This window comes from Maniola jurtina, chromosome 13 (assembly GCF_905333055.1).
Source record: "Maniola jurtina chromosome 13, ilManJurt1.1, whole genome shotgun sequence".
Lineage (NCBI taxonomy): Eukaryota > Metazoa > Arthropoda > Insecta > Lepidoptera > Nymphalidae > Maniola > Maniola jurtina.
The window spans coordinates 3,403,115-3,429,921 of record NC_060041.1 but is presented as its reverse complement, the minus strand read 5'-3'; the positions used below and the strand labels follow the sequence as shown (position 1 = coordinate 3,429,921).

At 37.0% G+C, this 26,807-nt stretch overlaps 1 protein-coding gene across 7 annotated transcripts in view; it reads right to left on the bottom strand.

Annotated features, from left to right (window-relative positions):
* LOC123870797 (optomotor-blind protein) overlaps positions 1 to 18,711 on the bottom strand; it is a 148,649-nt gene extending 129,938 nt beyond the window's left edge. For 6 of the 7 annotated variants that reach the window (XM_045914233.1, XM_045914234.1, XM_045914235.1 and 3 more), the window contains exon 1: positions 18,229 to 18,688. In XM_045914233.1, the coding sequence (XP_045770189.1) occupies positions 18,229 to 18,548 (320 nt within the window). In that variant the 5' untranslated portion in view covers positions 18,549 to 18,688. Of the gene's footprint in view, positions 1 to 18,228 lie in introns of all 7 variants that reach the window. The other variant, XM_045914240.1, reaches the window with a different exon arrangement.
* Positions 18,712 to 26,807: the final 8,096 nt, after the last annotated feature.

Here is a 26,807-nt window from a genome sequence, read left to right as displayed (position 1 = left end):
CACTCTCGATCAAGCCACCTTTCAAACAAAAAAAACTAAATTAAAATCGGTTCATTCGTTTAGGCGCTACGATGCCACAGACAGATACACAGATACACAGATACACAGATACACAGATACACAGATACACAGACACACAGATACACAGATACACACGTCAAACTTATAACACCCCTCTTTTTGGGTCGGGGGTTAAAAAATAAGGCAACTTTAGGGCTACCTGCGTCAAATGTAGTAACATTTGACGCCTCAGTGACATAGAAGCATCGACGTTTTGTTCGGAGTTCCCTAACTGTCGTAAACTGTGAAAGTAGTTTCAACAGATATCTATAAGACATTATCTATCTGCCAACAACTAGGTAAAAAAAAATCTTAGGATCAAAGTCCTCTTGATGTTCCCAATTCATTCTTTTTAAAATCAATCTGTCTAGACTCTAGACTAAACGCATTGTTGTCTCAATCGCCTGCCCATTATAGTCGTCAGATTTACACCAATTAACGTTTTATAAAACACATAAATACATATATTATAACTCAATTAAGCGCAAGTAAAAGTAATAGAAGTTGCGAAAAGTAATAGTAATTGTTAATTATTTTTTTACTAACTGCTACTAATCACTCATTGTGTTCGTTTATACTTTAATCTATCTCCATTTAAAATTTCAGCCAAATCCGTCCAGTAGTTTTTGCGTAAAGATTAACAAACATCCATCCATACTTACATACGAACTTTCTCATTTATAATATTTTACTTATAATATATGGCTATCAGTGATAAAATTAACTTGTCTCAAATTTTTGGAAACCACAGCCGTATCGAATACATTGTCCGTATCTAATTACAACGCATAAAGGAAGTCATTTCGCGGTCAAAAGTTAGCTTATGAAGTAATTATTTACTTAATAATTAAGAATTTTAGGGCATCACAATTTATCATACATCTAAAAGTGCCACTAATGATATAAAATTAATGTTGACAAATTACATAATCTTAAAAATATAATAAGGAGGAATATAAAATTGCATTTTATCATGGTAGATACTTAAATATGTAATAGGTATACAGCTAGTTAGTTTATGAAAATAAGTCATTAAAATTTCTAATTGCGTATTATTAGTAACATGGAGTTTATGATATATTACTTAACTAAGTAACTAATATTGTATATTATCAATAACTTACAGTTAGGTAATAACGTACATATTATATCAATTGCGAAAAACTTACCGTTTCAACTCCCTAGTCTGTGTGATTCTGATATCGAAGCTCCTAGAGTCTCTACGTTATATAATGTTTATAAACGAAAAATAAGAATGTAATAAAAAGAAACGTGATCCAGGACATACATACAAATGAAGAGCCAAAAAAACTAAGTTTAAAGTTAAAATGTAATAGATCACAGCACGTAGCCAGAATTTACATCGTCCCATTAAATGCTAATTTTTCGGAATTAACGCTAAGCTCATTATTCCCAGATTCTGAATTTTTATTTTCTTAGACGATTTCGTCGTTGAGTTCGTCTACGAAATAAATGTTTACGACGTATAAACGCTATGTATTAAGTAATATTAGTTGATCACACTTTTGATCAAAACCGTCCAAAACTCGTCCCTTGAAATGTCTCACCGACTCTATATAGGTATTAATTAGAGTTTAAAAAAGTAGAGATATCTAAATAACATTAAAGTAGTAGGTTAGAGGTAGGTCACTAATAGTTCAAAAAATACAAGTACTAAAATACAATAACGTATTTCAAGTGACCGAATTAAAATTTAGTCAATATTTTATTTTTGTTCCTTTTCGTCGCTGTGTCAGCGTTGAAGATGGGTTCTGCGAACTGTGATTAGACAATAACACGACAGCTGACTCTATGTCCGGGTCGGCGCGATTGTTGTCCGATTTATTCGGCTCACGATCGCCGACGATCGTCAATCGACGCCTCGCGGTACGAGATTTCGGCCAACGAAACTGTATCGAACTCTGCGTACGCAACGAGAATTCACATTGCTTATTAGCATTGTTCATTCTGCTTCCTTTACATTTGCAATTAATATTAGTTCTAGGAGTCAGATCGTCTCGTCTGCTTTTCTGTTTTGGGCAAGGACGCCGAAAACCGGTACAGATTTTTTTATTCGTTATACTTAGGTGTTTGACCACAATCACATCTGATGGAAAGTGGTGATGTGGCCTAAGATGGAACGTGTTTACCTAGAAGATGCCTATACACTCTTGTTTAGAAGACACCCGAATTGTGATTGGTAGGAAACACAGATCGCGGATGGACAAGCACGATGGTTCTTTTTACATGTATTTCGTAATCTAAATAACCTGTATGAAAAAATATAGTCGTGGAGGAAAAGATTTTTATAAATCCCGTGGGATTGTTTGCGGGATAAAAGTAAGTAGCTCATATTCATTTTCGACATTCAAGCTGTGTCAGTATTTCTTTATGAAATAGGTGACGCCCACGAATTCATTTTTTTGAAAATCCCGTGGAAATTCTTTTGATTTTCCCAGGTCAAGGAGTAGCTTATGTCCATTTTCAGGATGCAAGCTATCTTTATTCCAACCGGCAAAATCTGTTAAACAAATTGGCCTTGAAAAGCCAACTAAACATAAACTGACACACTTTTGCATTTATAATTTTGGTATCCAGGACATGAATAACGCATAATAGGTAGGTACCATACATATCTATGGTAGGTACATATAATCATATCAGGGTCATAGAAATCTATGACCCTGTCTGAAGTTCTTCTCAAAAAGGACGTCATTCTAAATGGAGCACAAGCTTCACGCAGCCCAAACTAGGCATAGAATCTGTTCGCCATACAGAGCACGTAAGGAAGGTCTCACTCCGATGCACTAGAGCACCTAAGCATTGTGCTAGATGTACGTAGGTACCTCTCTGATACTATCCTACGTGATGTCTTCGATTTTCTAAAATATACATTATACATATTCGTCTTCGAGTTTCTGTTTATTTTTGCTTTACGACATTTTAAAAATTACAGTCCCCTGATTTTTAGTTCATAGAATGTACAAAAGACTTGTATCTTGTACCTTATGTAAAAAACTTTTTATTTGCTAGACTGTAAGTAAGCGATTCTAAACTAGGCATAAGAACTATTTCTATCCACGTCCCTGCGAATAAAATATTACTTATTTAATTTCAAGTTCTATGGTTTATTGAAGTAATGGTAACCTACTTAAATTAAATTTTCAAAAATTGAGTTTTACAGATTTTGGTACCGATTACTTTTGACTAAGTTATTGAGGAATAAATAGCCCACATACAAGTCGATTTATTTATAATCGGATCAAAAAGTACCAAACACTGATAGCTGATAGTGCATAGATGTTATCTTAAGTATAAATCATAAAATTTTACAGCCTTTTAAGTGGACATTATCTAACTGATTAGGCACAAGGATTCAGTGTGGCGCTAGCTTGAAAGCGGGCCCTTGTTTGCGACCCCGGGGTCCCAAAGATAGAAGCTTATAGAAAACTGATAATTTTAAACGTAAGTTATTACAAATTATTATCCTGAGTCGTTCAGATAAATTAATAATATAATATTATGAAACGGTTTGCTTTGATGTTGAAATGACTTCATAATTTTGAGAGATTATGAAATGTGGGGTCTTAATTACCATTGGGACTGAATAAGGGTTAAATTGTATCTGCCCGCTGAGGTCATAAGATAAAATATTATTAATTAGCAGATGCCCGCGATTTCGTCCGCTATGGTAAAGATATTTTAAAGTGCCCCATGAGAATTCTTTCATTTTCCGTGATAAAAGTAACGACATGTCTGGGATAGAAGCTATCTCTGTACCAAGTTTTGTCGAAATCGGTTAAACGGATGAGCCGTAGAGGGTTACAAACAGACAGACAGAATAACAGACACATTTTCGCATTTATAATAATAGGTATTGCCTGGATTTATGGTAGGTATTCATGGACCCAGTTATGCTAAAATGTACCAACTAAGTAAGTACCAACCCACAATTATTGTCAAAAAATGAATTATTTCAATCCTAAATTACCGATTCCTAAAAAATGCGTAAAAAATGACTTATCACGCGCCATTAAAACTTTATATGTCAATTAATATCATGCCAAAATTTCGATTTTAGTCCTTATGTTAAAGATGACCCGTACTTTTGACATGGTAGTTGACCCATAGAGTTAAAATGGCGCGTGAGAAGTCATTTTGTAAGGACTATATCTTTGATTTCACGTCACCCCTAGCCTGATATTTGATCTATCGATTTAAGGATCAAACCGAAAGTTTGCTCACCTCTCTCAAGCTACTCGACACTGGCGAAGTGCATTGTGCTGGTCTGGCACTACAAAAAGCCACCAAACAAGAAAAGAAGAAGAAGGACTTCGTCTGTGGTGGCGTTTACTGGCGCGCGTGTTGTGACTTTTTGGAATGTTTTTTTGTTAGAAGTGGCCGGTTTTTGTGTTCTGCTGGTGTTTGGTGGTGGAACTGACTGGGAAGCGCTCTAAAGGGGCGCCGCGTGTATGTCGGCGGGCGCCGGCACAGACGAAGTCTATACTTACACATATAGTTTCCTTAACGTGTAAATAACTACAAACTTGACATTGGCTAATCAGTGTAAAGCCAGACGAGAGAAAAAAAAAGGAGGAGTTTGGCCTGGTTTGAATTGTACTGTGAATCGTAGTGACAATTAATTTAACCTTGAATCGTTCGATGACATCAGAGAGGCTGAGTCGGATTGGCAGATAACGCTGATACACCCCTGGCCCACGCGGTGACGGTTTTTGAGCACTTCGACCTACATGTGGGAAACTTTGGATGCGGTAATTTGCCACTTTTACGGTTCCGTATCTCCAGAAGTTCAAAATTCAAAATATTTTCATTCAATTAAACTTTCACAAATACTTTTGAATCGTCAAGTGCATCTACCACTGGTTCGGAATGCCTTTCCTGCTGAGAAGAACCAGCAAGAAACTCGGCAGAGAAAAGGAACGCTTAGCATCACTTCGCTGTATGTCTGTCAAGACTCAAGACCCGTCAAGGGGGTTTGATTCTCTTAGAGAGTACCATATAGAGTACTTCCCGTTGACTAGAATCATGAAATTTGGCAGGTAGGTAGGTCTTCGAACACAAGTAAAGCAAAAATCCGAAAACACGATTTGTGGTTACATCACCATAAAAAAAATTGAAGCTAATAATTAGTATTTTCAATTTTCAACCTAATATAGGTAACTATACCAAGTGGGGTATCATATGAAATGGCTTTCTTTACCTGCACATTCTAAAACAGATTTTTATCTATTTTTATACATAATAGTTTTCGAATTTTTGTTCGTGCAAAGTGTCGGAAAACATATCCGAGTACGGAACCCTCGGTGCGCGAGTCTGACTCGCACTTGGCCGGTTTTTTATTTGGAGATACGGAACACTATATTAAAAATAATATCAAACCATAACCGGCCCTAAAATAAATGACTCAATAAAAAATAATATGAAGCCGTATCCGCAAGCGCAGTCATACCTCCCAGGTACAGTTGACGCCAATAACTCAGTGCTTACATTGATTGACGACGGACCCTCAGGTTTTATGAGGGCCTTAATTACCGCGACACGGACGACTCGTCTCCTCACTGAGCCAGACCGAATCCGAGAGGCATTTGTTTTTTTTTTATTTTCAAAAATCGAACGCAATTGGCGCGTTTTTTTTAGGGTTCCGTACCTCAAAAGGAGAAATAGAACCCTTATAGGATCTGTCTATTGAGGCTCTTTAAAAATGAAAATAATCATTTAAGTACCAACGGCTCGTCTTGTACACCTTTCCCTACAATTACCTACTTAATGCAACTTCCAGACAATAACTTTCATTTTTATCTAGATTCTAAATAGTGAGCTAGGAATAAGTACTACCTTTTGTAATTCTAGCGTGAAAATATTAATTTATTTCCGTTATCAGCAAATTAGTTTGTGTTAACTAGTAGGCGATTACCTTGTCTTATTAACGTAGTGTATCATGGGTTTTAGTATAGGCACTGTAATTAATATAGGAGTAGCATTTTCTCATTTGATATTTATCAATTTTTTAATGATACCTGTAACATACCACATAATAATACAAGTGTAAATTAAAAATTTATAACACCCCCGACATGTGAAGGTTACAGTAACTAGAAAAGAGCTGATAACTTTCAAACGGCTGAATCGATTTTCTTCGATTATAGCTAAGAACACTCTCGATCAAGCCACATTTAAAACAAAAAAAAAAAAATTAAAATCGGTTCATTAGTTTAGGAGTTACGATGCCACAGACAGATACACTGATACACAGATACACACGTCAAACTTATAACACCCCCCTTTTTGGGGAAATCATTCGATTTAATATTATAACTTAGTTTTGTGAAGGTACTTAATATGCTAAAAAGATTCTTTACACTTTTCTTTTGTACCTAAGAACATACTTTTAATGGCCTTTAAAGCTGTGCGCTGTTCAGCACGCCACTAGCTAGAAAATCATTATTTCTAAGCGCCATTAATCTGTAATTTTGCATGAATTAATGTGTAACTTTCCACACTTTTTCGTGTTGTTTAATTAACACAGTTCCAAGAATTGGGAATCAGAACTTGTACGCAAAGCCATTTCTATAACGCTCGCGTGATATGTATCTATAGTGTGTAAAACACATAACGTAGACCAGGAGATGGCGGTCAGATTTGCTGTGAAATCTCTCACTGGATTACAAAATTACCAATTATGTACCTATCTAGTTTCTGTGTTTATTTATTCGTGCGCTTCTCTGATTGGATTGAAATAAAGTTTCGCTTATATCCACATAAAATCATTTAATCAATATCCAATTCCATTTCAATAAACAGAACATAAAATATGCTCGGTACAGGTTTTACCTTCAGAACGATTATTTAAGCAATTTTCTTGTACTATGTACTCAATTAGTAATTAATTAGGTAACAAATAAAGTCTAAGGTGTCTAAGATTATCATCTTAAATCACACAGTAAAAAATCCAAAATCACAGGTAAAAAAGGAGGTGGTTAGGTCATACGCACACCTACAAATAAAATTAGTCTTGATTTGTTTGATTGAGATTTAAATATTATTTCATTTACCTAACGAAATCTTAGGCATTACGGTCGGGCCCACTGCTATGCATTTTTTATGTTTTCTTAGGATATCTGCAGGTAACACTAATTTGACTGTTTCTTATTTACTGACTATTTATTTATTATTGTTTATTATTTATTTTATTACCTAGGCACCCACCTAGTTTTCAGATACTTTCAGCAAAAATACAGTCACATAATATTATATGTACCTATTTCATTCAATTGTTAGTTCTAATATTTAGTTACAACAAAAATACTAGATATTAATACCTACCTACCTAGATAAAGCGTTACATTCAATCATTTCTAAATGTAACTTTATATTTAGTAATTTCCGTGTAATAATACAACAATTATTATGACCACTCTCTCTCAATCTACATGTACACCTAATATTCTTCGAACACCACAAAAAACTGGCAAACGTTCACGGAATAGCAGACATGCGAAGTAATTCTGTAACACGTCATAAACTATGTCTTATATAGTTAACGTTCACGCTCGCTTGCAACTAGGTTCTGTTTCAATTTTAATATATTTTGTAGTATAATATTATGAGGTCATGTAACTTAATGCTCATAGATTTTGAGTAATTTAACATCTAGAGAGGTACTTAGGTTCGTATAATTAATAGTATTACTAACCTAACCTAACCGACGAACTCTAGTACGCATTATAAAAGTCATTCCAAAAAAAATTGCGGGCTGCAACTCTTTTTAGCTTAATAGGCAACTTGAACTTGGGATTTTCCAGACTAAAAAGTACCTAGTCTGTGTAACTCTCAAGCTTTGCAACTATGTTCAATCAAAATCACGAAGATCCATTGTTCCGTTGTGGCATGATTGAAGGACAAACCAACAAACAAACTTTTTTTATTATTTCCTATTTGGCAACAAAAACTTATAGCTTACAGCAAAAAGTAGAGATAAGAACTGAAGAAAATTAAAGCTAATAATAATATGGGTAAGTAGTGACATGGGAAGTGATTACGTATTCAAGTAATTTTTTCATGAAAAAATTGGTTGCCTGTAAAGTCGGTTTACTGACGATAGTTGAACGTGACAACAAAGGCCGATTGTGCTTCTTTGTCGGTCGTTCGGCGCTCTCGCTTGCACTTCAAGCCTTACATGGAACGCCTCAGAGCGAGGTAACGCCGCATGAGTCATGTTTTTTCGTGCGTGCAGCCGGCTCTATCGAATTATAAGACGTTGTCACGTCAAAAACTTTCAAGTAATAAACTGGTTTGATACACTCGTAAAACGTAAAAAAGCAATACAATTTAGAGACACGAAACTCTATCAAACCTTATTTAACAATTGAATTAAGTAAATGGAGAAAAATTGCACGTTTCACACACAGACATTGGCTTACATTGAACAAAACGCTGTCGAGATACAATCTAGAATCGCAACATCAATTTGTAAGACGCTGGCATGTTGGCGAGCAATTAATTAGGAGACTCTACGCGATGTACACTCTCTCGGACATTTCACGCGCAGACGCGTTACGCATTCTTGAGTTGCTCTTTGCATGCGCCGGCTCTTGATCTATGAAATGTTTCTTAGGGTTCCGTACCCAAAGGGTAAAAACTGAGCCCTATTAATGTCACTCTGCTGTCTGGCTGTCTATCTGTCCGCGTGTCACAGGTCTCTAGCTCACAGACTAAAAAAGTTACAAACTTGAAATTTTGGCATTCGATGTAGAAACCAAATATTGAATTAGAAACTTAACTAAATTATTTTTAGGGTAGGACTCCCATACATGAAAAAGAAAACAAAAAAAATGTCTTACCCTAGCATGAGGGGTATCATTGTTAAGAGTTAGCTCATTGAGTATAACGAATACATTTTTTATTTTATTTTTATCTTAAAAATAAGGATATGCGGGGCCGTCAAAATTGTCAGTTTTAGACTATTTTAATAGATACAATCTGGAATCGTAACATCAATTTGTAAGACGCTGGCATGTTGGCGGGCAATTAATTAAGAGACTACGCGATGTACCTACACTCTTTCGAATATTTCAACGCGCAGACGCGTTACGCATTCTTGAGTTGCTCTTTGCATGCACCGGCTCTTGTTCTATGATTGCTAAATGTGCACACTATTTAGGTAAAAAGGCACTGCCTTTTTCGGGTTCCGTAATCAACAAGGACTCTTTATAGACTCGCTATGTCCGTCTGTCTGTCCAACCGTCCGTCCACGGATTACTTAGTTCGGACACACCGTAAAATACTAGAAATCTGTATTTAGGCATGGCATCTATAGAATATACCTACATTTTTAGTTGGTTTTCCTTTTTTTAACAAGGTAAGTAGGTGTGTAGGTTTATCTAATAGTTAGTTGCCAATTATTGATGACAATATCTAGCTAAAGAAGGACTCTTAACCACATGGTGCAACCTTCAGTTTGTTTACAGATCACGTTACAGGCCACGCCCACAAGATGGCCGACACCCGCCGGTCACTGAATTACTTCTGGCTGAATGGAACACTAGAACCAGATATAGACAGGTGCTGAATCAGGACCCTAAATGTGACTTTTGAGAAACTAAAGTGCTAGCTATGTTTAACAGTTTGTAGAGTTGCATTATGGTAACTGTAGGACCCACAGATACCAAGTGAAACTGAAATAGGTCATACCTATAGATTCAGAATAGGTATGGCCGACACCTACGTGTCACTGAATTACTTTTGGCTGAATGCAACATTAGAACCTAGCACCAGAGAGCTGTAGTGCTGAATCAGTACCCTAAAGGCCGATTCACACCAATTGCGTACACGTGATACATGCGTAGTGACGCGCGTAAACCCCTAACACACCGGATTACGCATACATCCACGCTTTACGCAAACGGTATGCCATGTTTCATACAGTTCCATACATTACAACGCAATTGTACGCGCTACGTCTACTAATTTAGTTTTTTTGTTTGAAAGGTGGCTTGATCGAGTATTCTTAGCTATAATCCAAGAAAATCGGTTCAGCCATTTGAAAGTTATCAGCTCTTTTCTAGTTATTGTAACTTTCACGTGTCGGGGGTGTTATAAATTTTTAATTTACACTAGTTAGTTTTTTTACAGATTGATAGGCATAGTTACCAGCCAATACCTCTATCTAACTACAATCATAATTAAACATAGCTCTAGAAAATTACGAGCACATAATTTCAATTCCAAAATCGATTTAATAATCGATGCGTGGTCTATCTACACTCTTTCTCGATACCTCAATAGCGATTACCTTAATGGCGTAATTTTATTGGCCTATTGCATGAAATTCTGCTGTGTAATTTTCCTATATACCTACCTAGGTATGAAATAGCTAAGGGCACCCGTAGCCTTTAATTTGCAGCACTAGATATAATACTCGTTTACTTAGCCAGTGTAATATTTTGCTAATGTTAAGCAGGGTGTATACTTCATGAAGACTACAACTTACAAAGGCTACCAACTTTTCAATAAAAGTCTATTAAGATAATTAATAACAATAGTTGTGCCTTTGTTACAAGATTAGCTCACTTCTATTTTGTTGTTAAATCCATCAATTGTCATACAAAAATAGTATAGTGAATAGTACAGCTGTTATCCAATCAGAATACAAGATTTTGACTTTGACTTATTTGTAACGCAATAATAAATACTAGGGAGGAAACGAATTTTTATTAATTACTATAAGTATATGTAATTATTAATTAAGTGTGTATGTTTTTGTAAGCCTATTACTTGTATATTATATAATATAACATAATATCTATTAAGATTTTTCATTAATACTTTATATCTTTGTTGTACCTATTTTACTCCCTGTAGGTACAACCTCTCGCACTACCAAAGGTCACTGGTAAAGATCTCTTTTTTTTTTCTCTCGTCTGACTTTACAATTTTATTAGAAAAGTAAGAGACTTATCTTATTAATTAAAAATATTTTATGAAGCTATTTGGTACCTACGCAAAACATAATTTAACAATTTCCTGTCTCATACCACTTTAATATGACCTTTTTATATAAATTGCCTAGTAAAGATAAGTTTAATGATAACGTCAATTTTTGTTTCATTTGATTTTTGTTATTAAATTGTTTTTGTTTGTATGAAACAAATTATTTAAATATTAAAGAAAAGTGTTAAATTACAGCAGTGTGTACCTAGCTTAGTAACAAATTGATTGGTAATAGCACATAGTAGTCAATTTTATAAGAAAATTAGAAACACGTTTTTATTAAAGTCAAAGTAAATAGAGATTGAGGCGGCTTAAGACATTATGCATAAATATCTTATTTGTAAGGTACCTACCTAGCAACGATTTCCTTAAGTGAATTAAGTTATTAAATAATTAAATATGCAATGGTCAGGCTTGAAGCTTAAATTGTTTAAGATTAGGCCAATTTGTCTCGACATTAATAAACTAACTGATAGTTACACGTGGCATAAAATTGTCTTGATTTATTCTCGAAATTCTACTTAACTACTTAGGTACCTACCTACCTACTTACTACTTTGATGCAATCGCAACACAATCCTATAATTTTATAAAATATAATTATAAATTAAAAATTTATAACACCGCCGACAAGTGAAGGTTACAGTAACTAGAAAAGAGCTGATAACTTTCAAACGGCTGAACCGATTTTCTTGGATTATAGCTAAGAACACTCTCGATCAAGCCACCTTTCAAACAAAAAAAACTAAATTCAAATCGGTTCATTAGTTTAGGAGCTACGATGCCACAGACAGATACACAGATACACACGTCAAACTTATAACACCCCTCTTTTTGGGTCGGGGGTTAAAAATTGGAAGGAGAATCGTTCACCTATCGTTGAAGTTTGAAGGAATCTAAACAACATTGAACAAATCAATAGTTAGCTCTTAGCCTATTGTATTGTCCTTTGTTCCATCTCTTCAATGTCATTGTAATCGCCATTTTGTCGTCACTGTCACCTATTAAATATTTGCTTTGTACAAGTGGTCATTATAAGGCTGATCGCACACTACCTCCAAAATTCATAAGAGCCGCAAGCAGCGCATTTCGACATCGGATCGGAGACGTTGGTTACATTATAGCATAATCACACTAATATTATAAAGGCGAAAATTTGTGTATGTGTGTGTGTGTGTGTGTGTGTGTGTGTACTGTGTGTCACAAAACTACTGGACGCACTTGGCTGAAATTTGGAGTGGAGATAGATAATATCCTGGATTAGCACATAGGCTACTTTTTATCCCGGAAAATCAATGAGTTCTCACGGGATTTCGATAAACCTAAATCCACGCGGACGAAGTCGCGGGCGTCAGCTAGTATTTAATAATACCTTTCAGGTACAGAAAAAAATATACATAGACGTTTAGATGAATAGCGACTTGATACGACGCAATAAAGTGCGATTCAGCTGGCACAACGCTGGGGCCTTAAATTTAATAAAGCTCTCTCATTATTATACCTAAATTTTTATCTCTATCTCGCAGACCCTTTATCTCTATTTATGGGAGAGATCCCATAAATAGAGATAAAGTTACGCCGAGAGTCGTCGAAACATATTTCTCGGAAAATGTGACCAACTAAGTCCACGGCAGAGGCATTTCGATTTTGACATTTTTTGCATCAAAGAGTAATGGACCGATTTTGATGATTTCTTACATTACGTAGATAATATAACCTCAGAGATTTTTAGACATGTTTCAACTGTGTTTTTTATCAACTATTTCAAAGCGCTGTAAGTATGTTTGAGATCCGTTATACAAATATTAACATTACCTAGCTGCAACTATGATTGAAAATATCATTTTAACTTTTGCTAAACCTTTTAGAATAACAACAACTACAAAAAACTATAACATGGTCTCTCAGTTCACACACACATTAATAGTTAACTTAAGACAGTCAAAGCCTTTGCATTTTTCGGCGTGTCCGATGCTGTCGACTCATGCTTTTAACGTTATTCGAGTTTTCAAAGCGGAAAAATGCGTCGTGTGCAGTTCTTGCGGCAGTGTGCGACCAAATTGAATAGGAGTATTATAGAGTCACAAAATGGCGATCGAGATGACATTGCAGTGTGTGACCAACCTAAATATTTGCTTTGCCAGTGGTCATTATAAAGCGTGACACGAGACTATAATAAATGCTTTACGATGTTTATCTCTAGTGGCTGCTATTTATAAATACACCCTTTATATCTACAGCGAGTAGGTAATCATGCGTTTGGGATCCGTAGTTGTGTCCGTAGTAGCTACATGTATGTAACACTAGCGACCCGCCCCGGCTTCGAACGGGTGTTCCGGGATAAAATATAGCCTATACGGATTCGGAAGAATCCCTCTAAGTAATTGTAAAAGAAATTTTGAAATCGGTCCAGTAGTTTTTGAGCCTATTCAATACAAACATACAAAAATACAAAGGTTTCCTCTTTATAATATTAGTATTTAGTATAGATGTAGGTATGTGTCAGTAGTAGTAGTAGTGTGTCAGTAGTAGTAGTAGTACGTAGTATATAGCTATAGCTTCTTCTTTCAGCAAAGGTTGCCTGGTAGCGATTGCTCTAAGCAATAGGGCCGCCTTTGCACACAATTGTTTTTTCTGTTTTCTTCTTTCTGTGTTGTGCTCCTTTACATGTGTTATCTATCTATCTATCTACATAATATACTAACCTACCTACTAGGTAATAAAGCGAATCCGGCTAAGTTTGTTATGGGATCTTCTCAGACTTGGGCGCGTTTGGAACGAATTATCACCACTACATCATTGTTTGACAATCAGAAAGTATCTATGCAATGGTACCCAATTTGAATAAATGACTTAGACTTTGACTTTAGGACGTGCGAATCGCAGGGATAGCCTCGCTGTACCATTAAATTCGATACGACTCTTAGGTATGGTGGTATGGTGGTATCTCCACAGGGCGATAGGGCGATACTATATCGCCGACGATAGTATAGTAGGTCGGACTCGTTGAGATTCCTTCGACCGTGGAGATGGCGCGGGTGCCTTATCTCTTACATTGGTCAAAGTCTATATTTTTATGTTTCTTTTACTCTATCTATCATACATTATTTCTTTTACTCCATCTATTAGCTATACTTGTAATGTTATGTCAAACTTGTATACCTATTTGAGAATTCCTTATTTTTCTGCTCTTTTCTTCAGAGAGTATGCTCTGTACAATAGTAGGTAAGTACTAGGTACTTAATAGTAAATCATCCATGAAAGTTCTGTTGCTAAGTTGCTGCAGTGGCGTGCACAGGGCTCAACGCAAGGGTAGGCATTAGTTGGGTTATTACGGGCAAGTCTTGTTGAAAAATTAACATTGAGGTATTTCAAGTGGGGTAAGCAATGCTTTTCTGTCACTGTGAACTTCACGCCACTGTACTGGGTATCCGCGCAAGTTACAAAGTAAATAAAAATAATATGTCTTCTTATTTGAAACGTATATTTAGAACTTTTTGCTGTATGTTTGACTACAAAGGTAGGTATCTAAGTGTCATATTATATTATCTTAACCTTTCATACGCACATTAATCAATGAGGTATTTTATTGGCTAGACTTCGAATGATTTATTGAAAACACTAAACATTTAACTGACAAATGATTTATCTAATTGATTTGAATACTCAATAACCTCATGGTAAGGTCAGAGTGTACTAGAGCTGTGAGAAAACTCTTGGTTTGTTCCTGAAATCGGCATCTGTCAAAAATATTAACCTAGGGGTGACCTAAGGGGGTGACGTGAAATTAACAGAAATACGAAATACTAGTAGGTACTTAGGTATGTACCAACCTAGGATTTTTTCCTGACTATCCATGGTGAGATCAAAGAAACCTAGTCGTTTCATAGCCTATCTAGCGTCAAACGTAGGTAAGTAAGATTATTATTTGACCATAGAGGCATAAAAGTACTGCTTACCTTAGGAGGACTAGCTCAACGTTCACTGTTCATTAATCCGCCAATAAATAGGTACCTACCTACCTAAATAATGTTTACTCTGGCTTCAAATCGTGTGCACGCCACTGTCTGCCAGTATAAATGAAGCCTGGACGTTTTTTGGACTAACCTTTTTAGTTTTTTCACCTAACTGTCGTGAACTATGGAAAGGTGGATGAAATTCAAAGGACCTATTATAATAATAATAATAAAAAGCTTTATTTATATTTCTTACAATTTCTTCTTAACTCTAAAGTTCTATTATTATTAGTTATCTAGTTATTCTTCTAATATTACACTTTGCTTAAAAAATAATATTAAAAATATTATTTCAAAGGTCCTATAATTACCAACCTACTTAGGTCCTACTTCCAAATTAATGTAACTGATAGATCTTATTGTAACTTTTAAAAGTTTCACTCATTCATCAGTACATTTTTCTGTACTATTTGGCATGATAAAAAAACGGTCAAGTGCGAGTAGACGCACACACGAATGGTTCCGACTCCGCACCATCGTACAAGAAGTACCTAAAACTTTTTTTTTTCTTTTTTGTGATGTTTCTAACCAGTTTTCGGATTTTCCCCTTTACTAAGTACCTATTCTATTTTTCTATTGCTAAATTCCATCATTCTAGATCAACAGGAAGTGCCTACCCTATTGGTTTTGATTCACTTGACAGGTCTTGACAGACACGACAGACCGACAGACAGTCAGTCAACGAAGTGATCCTATAAGGATTCCTTTTTTCTCTAGAGATACGGAGCCCTAAAAAGGTGTAAAAGTCAAGAAAGACTGAAGTGCATTTAAAACAAAGTTTTCCAAAAGGTTCAAAAGGGTTTGGCGGGAAAACCGGCCGGCGCCTTGAAAGCTTCCGATTTGAACAGTTTTCTTTTTTGAATTTCTTTGATGTTGTCACCCTCGAATTTTGGGCACCCCTCGCTTCTACTCAAAATATTGTTTAAATGTGTTACTCAAGGTGTCTCTTCCCTTCACCTACTCTATACAATTGCAATGAAAATTAATTTTTAAGTAGGTAGGTATAGGTAGGTATAAAATAAAAAATAAAATAAAAAAAAGGTTCAGATAGACGGTTCAACGATGAACCTAAATTTTTCTTGCTAGGCAGGACCTAATACCTATTATAATTTTTTCAAGTTTTTTGAACCTTATTTTTTTATTTTTCCTGCTACAATGTGATTTTGAATTTTTTAAAGATCTTGAGTACTTACCTACATTTAAGAGGGTACTTAGGTATCGTTATTTCGTAGATTAGAATTCAGACATAAAATGTATAGGTTTACTAATACATTTTTTTAACATTACCTATGTAGCTAGACAGATAGGTAACAAACACCCATCTAAATTTTAGTTTTTTTCAAGTTTTCCAATTTTTTTTGAGCTGCATAATTGCATTAGGTCCTACTTACACCAACATCAGCTGTAGATGCACTGTTTTTCACTTCTTCAGAAAATTACAAACTTCTGTTGGTAATATTTTTTAAGAGGATCTAAAATACCTAATTCTGCATATTTTCTACCTCAGTAACCCATCGTTAAAATAAGAAAAATTTGTATCTCAATCGAGGATTAGGTAGGAGGTACCTACCTGCTAAACTATACCTACCTATAAAGAATAAAAAAATGTGATTTATCTCCATTTTGCACCTATCGAAAATTAGGGAAGACAAAGCCAAAAAGATTTCATAACATAACCAGATTTTGTCTGTCATAAATTTAAAGTATGTTATCTACCGAATACCTAGGGAAGAAGCACATTCTAATCCTGCCGATTTCACAATATCTGATATTATCTAGGAACTATTTTTTAATATTTTTTTTTGAAATTTCTTGAAGTGGTAGATAAAACCACTAAGTATAATTAATAATTGTAATTAGGCAACATATTATATATTTTGTAACCATAGTTTATATTATAAAAGCACCTAACTCAAACAAGACCCCTATGCAGCTATTTATCATGTCTAGAAATATTTTTATTATCTACAAAGGTAAGTAGGTAGGTACCACCTATTTAACTAAACTAGGCACCTAATGTCTTCGATCTTCCCAGAATAACCTCATAAAATACGAATCATCTTTTAGGATGTTTATTTTGTTAGGGAAAAAATAAATTCTGTCCAAAAATTGAACCAGTTGCGACCTTCATTTAGGATTGTTTTTTAGACATAAGCTTTAATGCTTAGTGCATATTTTTTGTTCTTATAGAGTTTTTATTGTTTTAACCGTAAATGGAGCAAAACAAGCATTGTTTTTCCATATTATTATGCGTATTTTAATGTGAACCACATCGGCACATCCCGTCGGTCGTTCTGTTCGGCGCAAAAATGCGCCTATAACGAACACGCTACCCTACATGGCAGCGACCAATTCATTAAGGGTTTTTTATTTATTTTTTAATTTATTTCAAAGAATTGCTGCGATGAACTTGGCATTTGTATTCCGACAACTGGTTTCTCGTTTTTATTGAGCCTTCAATGTAAAAATGAATACAAAAGATACACTTTTATTTACAGAACGATCAATTTGAAAAATATAAATGTAGAGTTCCATTGAAATAGTTAATTATTAATTTTTTCTTTTAATATAAAGTTTGAATAATTGATGAGTTCATTGTTAAGTAATATTAATGAATTAAAATGCAGTAAGATAAGCTTTATTATGATATTACATAAGTTAAGTAGCGATCTGAGTATAAAAGTTCTACTTATTCTAGTATGAATTCATAATAGGTATGAACGGATGTAAACAATATAACAAATGAATGCTAAACATTCATAGACGAGTCCAACAGGTTTTTGAATGTGTAAACTGGATTTGAATGAGATATCCACTTAGTTATTTAGGTGTTGGAAGATTCTTAGTCATTAAACTATGGAAATTATACGGAACGACGCGCGACTTTCGGAAATGTTTTTGTAAACAAACGTACCTACCTACTTTGATATAATATTATGATGTAGTTGAGCATATTCATAATATAACTATCTACGTGATTAGGTACACGCACTACGCTGTATTATTGTGTAACTTAAATAAACGGCGTCATAGAGCTATTGCGCTACACTTACCAAGAGATAGGTTAACATGGATCGTATGAAGTATGAACTAAGACACACACAACACTGAGGCACTGGTCGGCACGGCGCGGCGTACTGACCTGCCACTCTTGGTGATCACCATCTCGGTGCCCAGCTTGTGGAACTTCTCCCAGAGGTCCTTGCCCTCGAGCGTGACCTTGGGGTCGTCGGTGACGCCGTCGTCGTCGGGCGGCAGCGGCGCGTAGGGCGGCGGCGGCGGCTTGAGCAGCGGGCACGGCGCGGACAGCGCGGCGGCGGCGGCCAGCGCGGCCGGCAGGTAGGGCGGCGGCGGCAGCGCGCCCGCCGTCAGCAGCGCCGACACCGAGAAGTCGCTCGGCCGCGGCGCCAGCAGCGGGTGGAAGGCGACGGCGTCGCGCCGCTCCGCGCCCTCGAAGCGCATGCCCGCGCCGCCCGGGGCCCACGGCGCGCGCTCCACCGTCGGCTCCAGCGGTCGCAGCGCGCGCTCATGCAACGGCCATGGCGCGCTCGCGGAACACTCGCGCTCGGCTCGGTCGCGGCGTGCGGCACCCGCTCGCGCGGCAGGCGTCAAACGACTGGCCGGCGGCGGCGCCGGCTGCGACACCCCTCCGCCACCTCCGCCGCGGCCAATGGCGCGGCGCGGCCCGCCCCTGCGCGGGGCGCGGCGCCGCGAGCCTTGTTTTTTCGCCGCGCGAGGTGTCCGCCGCCGCCACACCTCGCCTCTCGCGCGGCTCGCGGCCGCTAATCTGGTTAATGCGGCGCGGCCGCGCGGGGGCGACGCAGCGCCGCCGCCTCCTTCTAATTGGACACGTTTCCGTTCGTTCATCAATTGAGCTCGTTACGACGATATCTTTTGTGCGCCGCGACACCGGGACCGGCGACGACTCTCCACTCTCCAGCGCCGCGCAGCTCCTCGCCGCTGAACTGAAACTGCCGCCAGCCGCTGTCGCCTGTCGCTCCAGCGAGATCTTTACACGCGCCACGTTTAGATGCGTGTGCACAACTTTTTCAAACAACTAAGAAAGTTAGAACTCGCTCTTTGTTCGGCGCTGAGATTGTTCTTTACCTACCCTGGTCCCTGGATAGTGGATTCTAATAAGCTTAGAAATACCTACCTATTCAGGTAGGTACCTCTATCAAATTAAAATTAAATAAGTATAATAAAAACTAAGTGTCTATCTCAATGGATCTTGGTAAAATAGTCTGATATACGACCTACCTATCAGTACCTGCCTATAAACTGAAGTGCAGGCCACAGAAGCATAAAAGCACTGCTTACCCTGGGTAAGTAGGTAGATCCTACCTACTACTTAGGTATACTTAGGTTGAAACTTGCAATAGCTCACTCAGGTAGAAAGGTTCTTATTCCTACACAGCCAGAATAAGTCGGTAATTAGGTACTGTTAGGTGGGATTTGTTGATAGTCTGTGCGAGGCCTAGCGCCCTCTGACGTTCTCCAAAAGTCTATGGTATCGGGGGACTCTACACTCTCTGGTGACGCGTAGAATGGCGAGTAACTTAACTTAATAAATAAGAAACCAGGCAAATAAAGGTATATTAAAGTCCATACAAGTGTTTTAACTCTATTAGTACCCACCTACTTACCTATCTAATGAGTAACCAGGAACTCAATAACGGGCAGGTCCTAATGAAAAATAAGCATTGAATCACAAAAGCAATCATTATAGGGTAAGCAGTGCTTTTATACCTACTTCATGACCTGCACGCCACTGCTCATACATTTCATTCCTTTCTCTACCTATCTCCAAAAAATCACTTAAAATATTGTGACCTACTTACATATCTAGGTAATCATAGCAAACTTCATAAGTAGGTACAATTACCTACTTACCTACCTACCTAAGTATGTTAGTAGGTACAGTCCTATAGGTAGGTAAGTAAGTAGATACTTATAGGGCAGATAGAATAGCGTTTAATTAGATACCCATTTACCTACCATTAAGTCCTATCTTTATCGCTAAATTGTGCACTTTACTTGTCAATGCATTATTTATTCAAAATCATACCTATTTGCGTAGGTACTGATTACCGACCTATATTCGAGCCAAAAGGAAATTACCTACCTAGGTATTTAGGTATATAATATATATCTTAGTTAGTCTACCTAGGTAGGAAGGTAAGTAGGTAGGTACATAGGTAAGTAGGTACTTAGGTGGGGGATGGTGAAAATCTTCTAGCATAAATAAATACTTAGGTAGGTACCTACCTAATTCTAGAACACTGCACTGCCTAAAACATATGACAAGAACTTAACTTTCAATAATTACAAGTGTAAATTAAAAATTTATAGGTAACACCCCCGACAAGTGAAAGTTACAGTAACTAGAAAAGAGCTGATAACTTTCAAACGGCTGAACCGATTTTCTTGGATTATAGCTAAGAACACTCTCGATAAAGCTACCTTTCAAACAAAAAAAAAACTAAATTAAAATCGGTTTATCAGTTTAGGAGCTACGATGCCACAGACAGATACACAGATACACAGACACACAGATACACACGTCAAACTTATAACACCCCTCTTTTTGGGTCGGGGGTTAAAAATATTCCAAAAATACTATGTTTAGAAACCAGTGTTCATCATGTTAATTTATATTTATGTATAGGGGAGGAGTGCTCCAAAGTCCAAATGACCATAGGAGGCAAAGCGGTCACTTTTAATTTTTCGGTTGTTTGAAATGATATCGCGACGTTGCATCGGGCAGTCATTGAGTATTGGTGGGAACGATGGCGTGGATAAAAGATAATTAGCAACCTACCTATCTAAGTATAGGTGACGAAAAAAATTTTTATGTGCTTTAAAAAAAATTCAAGGTAGGTAAGTAGGTACCTAAGTACCTAAGTAGGTAAGTTTTCCTATTTTGATCATACTTCTTTATATTTAAATCCTTAGGTCATCTTATAGGTAGGTAGATACGTGTATGCTTTAATACTTATCTATTATGGCTTGATTTGGGCAAGATATGTTCTAATTCTTACCCATAAATTTGCCACAAATGAAGAATACTTAGTTTGACCAGCTAGATCGGGCAAAGCGGCCAACTGGCCACTTTTTTGTTGTTAAAATCAAAAATAAACAGTAAGTAGGTAGGTACCTACTTTAGGGCTAGCCGTGTTGCTTTGCCGGTCGGGCAAAGTGGTTTTTTTAGAAGTTGCCGTAATTTAGACATATTTTAGCTTATTAATTTTTAAAATTGCTTAAAACGAAAGAACCGCAAATCCAAAAGTGAGTGAACTGAATCGAATCTCGGACCCCTAATTTAGATGACCGAGGTCTCTACCAAAGATTGTTATTCACATATTAATATTATTAGACAACGGTTATCTACCTAACTATTATATTAGGTACCTACCTATCTACCTATCTAAGTAGATCTGCAAAGAAACGTGATTTCCTATGTTTACATAATTTGTGCCATTTTCCTGTCAGTCAGTTTTCTAGATCATTATGAATTTTGAAATCGATCCTTTCGATTTTAGATTGCTCTACTTCTATGACTGAAACGAAAATTGGTCTACTGAAATACCTAGCTTTTACTCAGCTAAGCTTAGATTTTATAGGGATTCCCAGATAGGTAGGTAGGTACTTATAACCTAGGTAGGTTGATAGGTACTTAGGTATAGGTTGATAAAATAATAATATCATGTTTTCCAGTTTCCACCAATTAGGTAGATACTTAGGTAGGTACTTACCTATAGTGCATAGTGAGACCTCGCCTGATTAATTAAGTAGTGTCAACAGTTATGTCAAAAGTAGGTAAGTACCTAAGTACCTATACGATTTTAGTCGAGTGAACATAGTGTCAGATGATGTTGGGCTGCTATTATTACAATTAAGTGTTTTCATAATTGTATGTCGATAAGTAGCTTTAATAATTGCCTACCTACTGAAATAATCGCCTGTGACAGACGGATAGACAAAGTCGCGCCGTAAAGGATCCAGTTTTACCAATTTGGTACGGAACTCTAATAACAAAAAACCTTGTTCCTACCGATATTATTTTTTGGAGATTATTCAAAATTAATTATTGTTGTAGAACCTACAAGGTAGAGCGACGATTAGTTGTCAGCGCCATCTCTTGAGGAGTAGTTTGCGTTAAACTATAATATCTATTCGAATAAAATTAATGTCCGATTTCGTTGGGGGCTTGATGATTTTGTGAAAATGTCGTTAGTATTTTAAATATAGAGGAATATGCGGCCTGTTCGAAGACACGCATCAATCGATTACTGGGAAAGCAACATTGACCCAAGTCAGTAACTGGATGGGGGACCGACTTTGAACGTCGTTTGGCCTTTTCGTTTCTTTCTTGTCTCAGAAAGCACGTAAAACCTTTTATTTGTTCCGTAATATCTAAATGTAGTTAAACCTAAAGCAGTGTTCATTAGAAATAAAAATTGCAGAGGTTTAAGCAGTCCTAAAGCAGTGTGCACTAGAATTAAAATTGCAAGAAATTGAGGAAGTTAGGTAGGTAGATACTATCTAATGGAAAAACCTACTTGCCTTTTATGTGGAAAAAAACAAAAATTGACTTGCTGCGAATGTTTACACAGTGTAAATGACTTACCAGAGCTAAGTAAGTAGTTGTGCAAGTTTTATTGCTAGAGGAGCCTTGGCTTTAGACTGCATAAGTAGGTACTAACCTAGACAATATCGAGACCCAAGAGTGTTTTGTCAAGCAGTTTTTGGTTGGTGTGGTAGGTTGGACGATGATGATAATAAATTCCAATAACTTATTATTTATAATTATAGATATTTAGGTAGCCTAGGTAATTTATGCCAAATCTTGAAAAAATATCAGACATCAATTATAAAAATGAATAAACTTTCCAAATAAACCACTGACTGTACAAACGGTCGATGAAATCCTAATAAATATTCGCGCAAAAGAAAATTTCGACAATCGCGTCTCAAAAGCGCGCAGATTTCATTCGATAAGCAACGGATCTCTTAAACACGGATTACGAACAACCTTGTCACAGTGAGTACAAATTGATATACAAGGAAATCTTAAAGGAGTACTGAGTGTGACAAGGGTTCAAAATCCTGATGAGGGTCGCCAAGATGGGATAATAAGTGCTCAAAGGAGTATGATCGGGAAAATTCGGTTATGAGATTTGGGGGAGAGGTGTCTCGGGTGGAGTGTTTCGAATTTAAATTGTGGGCTTTTTGTTGCAATCCGTCGAGTGCCATTATTGAGGAAAATGTTTTTTTGTCGTCCACTTTTCGTGCTTACTTTTGTCGAGTAATTGTCGTGGATATTGATCTACCTTATCGAGTGTTCGACAGGAGCGGTTTCTGTTTTGACTGAACAAGTTGGGAAATATAAAATGAAAGTATGAGATTTGTTACAAATAGATAGGAACAAATACCAAAAAATAGATAATTACCTACCTAGGAATCACTACCCGTATTATAAATACGAAAGTGTGTTTGCTTGTAGGTTTGCCCATCAATAGAGCTGCAATAAAACGACGGACCGGACGGACGTGTTTTTTTTTATATAAATATAAGTACATAGATAGCTAAAGACCTGGAGTATGATATAAACTACGCTAAGATCGGATAGGAGTACCTACCTAAGTGCTCGAAGGAGTATGATCGGGAAAATTCGGTTATGAGATTTGGGGGAGAGGTGTCTCGGGTGGAGTGTTTCGAATTTAAATTGTGGGCGACTTCGTCTGCGATGGCGTTTGCTGGCGCGCGTGCTGTGCTTGTTTGGAGTGTTTTTTTTTTGTTAAGAGTGGCTGGTTTTTGTGTTAGTTGATGTTTTTTGGTGGTGGAACTGACTGGGAAGCGCTCTAAAGGGGCGCCTCGCGTAAGTCGGCGGGCGCCGGCGCAGACGGAGTCCATACTTGTATAAATTCAATAACTTGAAAATATCACAAACTTGACATTGGCTAATCAGAGTAAAGCCAGATTTAAAGAAAAAAAAAATTGTGGGCTTTTCGTTGCAATCCGTCGAGTGTCATTATTGAGGAAAATGTTTTTTTGTCGTCTTGATCAATCGAGTGTTCGACAGTAGCGGTTTCTGTTTTGATACTTAGGTAGGTACCTACGTCTTGTAAAATGAAAATGTGAGATTTCTTACCTAGGTAGGTAGGTATCATAATAAGTACTTACCTATTATTATAAATGCTAATGTGTGTTTGTTATTTGATTTGTTCAATCACCACATCAAAGGAAGAGCTAGGTGAGCTAAAGTTGTATAATAGGTACCTACTTAGATAGGTACCTACTTACTTACCTACCTAAATATTTCAGCTTAAACTTAATTACAGGTACCTTTTTGCTTTTTAATTAGGTAGGATAATCGTTTTATTTAAAATAACCTGGCTAATTGCATACCTGGCACTCAAAACATATTCTAGGACATCCGTCACCTTATACATGACACAGGAATCCTAAATTTGTAAGTAGGTACAATTTGCATTGAAGGTAGTAGGTACCTAGGTAGATCCTAGAATAATTAAAGCGCTCCGCCCACATCAGACTATTTGAAGATCCGATCAGAATAATCGTACCGATAATTTCGCTGATTTTTATCACAAATTGTGTTGCCGATTCAAACCGACTTATTGTAGGACGTGTGCAATATTGCAATTTTTAGGTAAGTAGGTATACCTAAGTAGATATGTTTTAATTTTTAGGGTTCCGTACCTACCCAAAGCATAAAACGGAGCCCTATTAGTGTCAATTTGCTGTCTACCTCTCGCAACTTGTCACCGATATCACGGACACTGAGCCTTTTTTTTTAATTTATAGCGCTTGGCTGCAATCAGACCTGCTAGCAAGTGATGATGCAGCCTAACCCCCCGTCCACACACTGTTCTACTCGCGTAATAATTAATCGCGACACCGCCGCACTTGGTCGCTTGCCTTTGCAACGCGATGGACGTCGAAACTGTGGCAGCGTGCGCGTTATTGCATACTTACAGACAAAATAGAGAGCGATGGACATGAACGAGGAACATGCGAGTAACGCGGCCACACTACATCTCTGCCTCCGTTCCTCGCTCCTTCCCATGCCACACGGGCAGTGTGTGGACGGGGGGTAAGATGGAGCGCGCTTGCCTAGAAGTTTCCTATTCACTCTTGACATGAAGATGCCCATATTAAAAGTGGAAGGGAAAACTGATGCCGGAAGGGCGGTGGATGTAATCATTGCTTGATATGTTCCATTTTTGGCTACAAAAAATCGGTCACCAATTGTCGGACGTGGGTGGAGCGCCTAATAGTGTTAATTACAGTCTTTTCAACCAATTGATCAAAGTTCTCAATCTACGGGATAATTACACTGATTAACGCTGAATTAAGACCAATAAGTTCTTCAGAGGCAGGTTTGCAATCCTGGCTGCATTTCATACATACCCTACCTGCCTACTAGTTCCTAGGTATCTCTAGATAGGTAGGCACCTAGGTACTAGTCCGGTTTACGTTTTTTGTATCTTTATACAAATTACAAAAGGATATAATTAACATACCTAGGTGGAAGATAAAGCGGTGATAGCCCAGTGGTTAAAATGTCGCTTCCTATTCGGAAGGTTGGAGGCTCGATCTGGGGCACGCACTTCCCACTTTTCAGAGTTAGGTACCTACGTACGTGCGTTGCGTTCACAGATAAGTAGTTACTTGAGTAGTTTTGTGCGTTGTAAGCAATTAAATGTAAATAAATATAATAAATTGCTTTAACGATGAAGGAAAACATACTTACTTAGTGAGGAAATCTGTATGCTTGAGAGTTCTCCATAATGTACTCAACGGTGTGTGAAGTCTGCCAATCCACACTTGGCCAGCGTAATGAACTATGGCCTAAGCCCTTCTGATTCTGAGATGAGGCTCAGCAGTGAGGTGGGTTGAGATGATTATCATGATAGAGTATCTACGTATGTACGTATCTATATCTAAGTATAGAAGAGAAAATAAGAGCATAGGTACCTATGCTACGAATACCTATTCGTAATTGCCTATTTTTAGACCTCAAGCCCTTCAAATCAAAATATTTTTCTCTTTTCTTTATTATTCATAAGAAATGAAATGAAATGAATTTATTATTTAATGTAACCTTAACTTACCTACCTATAATAAAACTCTATCACAGGTTCGGAAAGCAGCTTCTACTGAGTAAAGCAGGCAAGAAACTCAGTAGTTGCGTTGATAGGTAAGTACTTATTCCTACAATGGGTAGGTACTTATATTATTTACAATTTACCCAACCTAGGTATTAAAATCCACGTGCCTTTGATATCATTCCAAGGTCATCACTATCTTTATAGACAAATTCTATAATTTATAAACAAAATGGACATAACTTATAAATCATAATCAACTTTTCAACTAATTAGGTTACTACTATGGCGACCAGTTCGAGATTTTCGACCGTCTACTCATTTTTATAGCGTATTTTCGAAGAAAATCACTGTGGGTGGGCTATGGCTGAACCAAATTGAAAGACCTATCAAATTCCTATAATTACGAAGAAATAAGGGATATTTTTGCGTGATTCGTGGACCATTTAAATTGGCGGCTCTCTGTAGTTAGTTTAGAATTGTTAGCGTTTTATTGGTAAAATAAAAGTTTTTTAACAGTAGTTTGTGAAGAAGTTTTATTGAGTAATATGTTTGTCGGTGCATTGATCTCGGTGTGGGAATAGTCGGG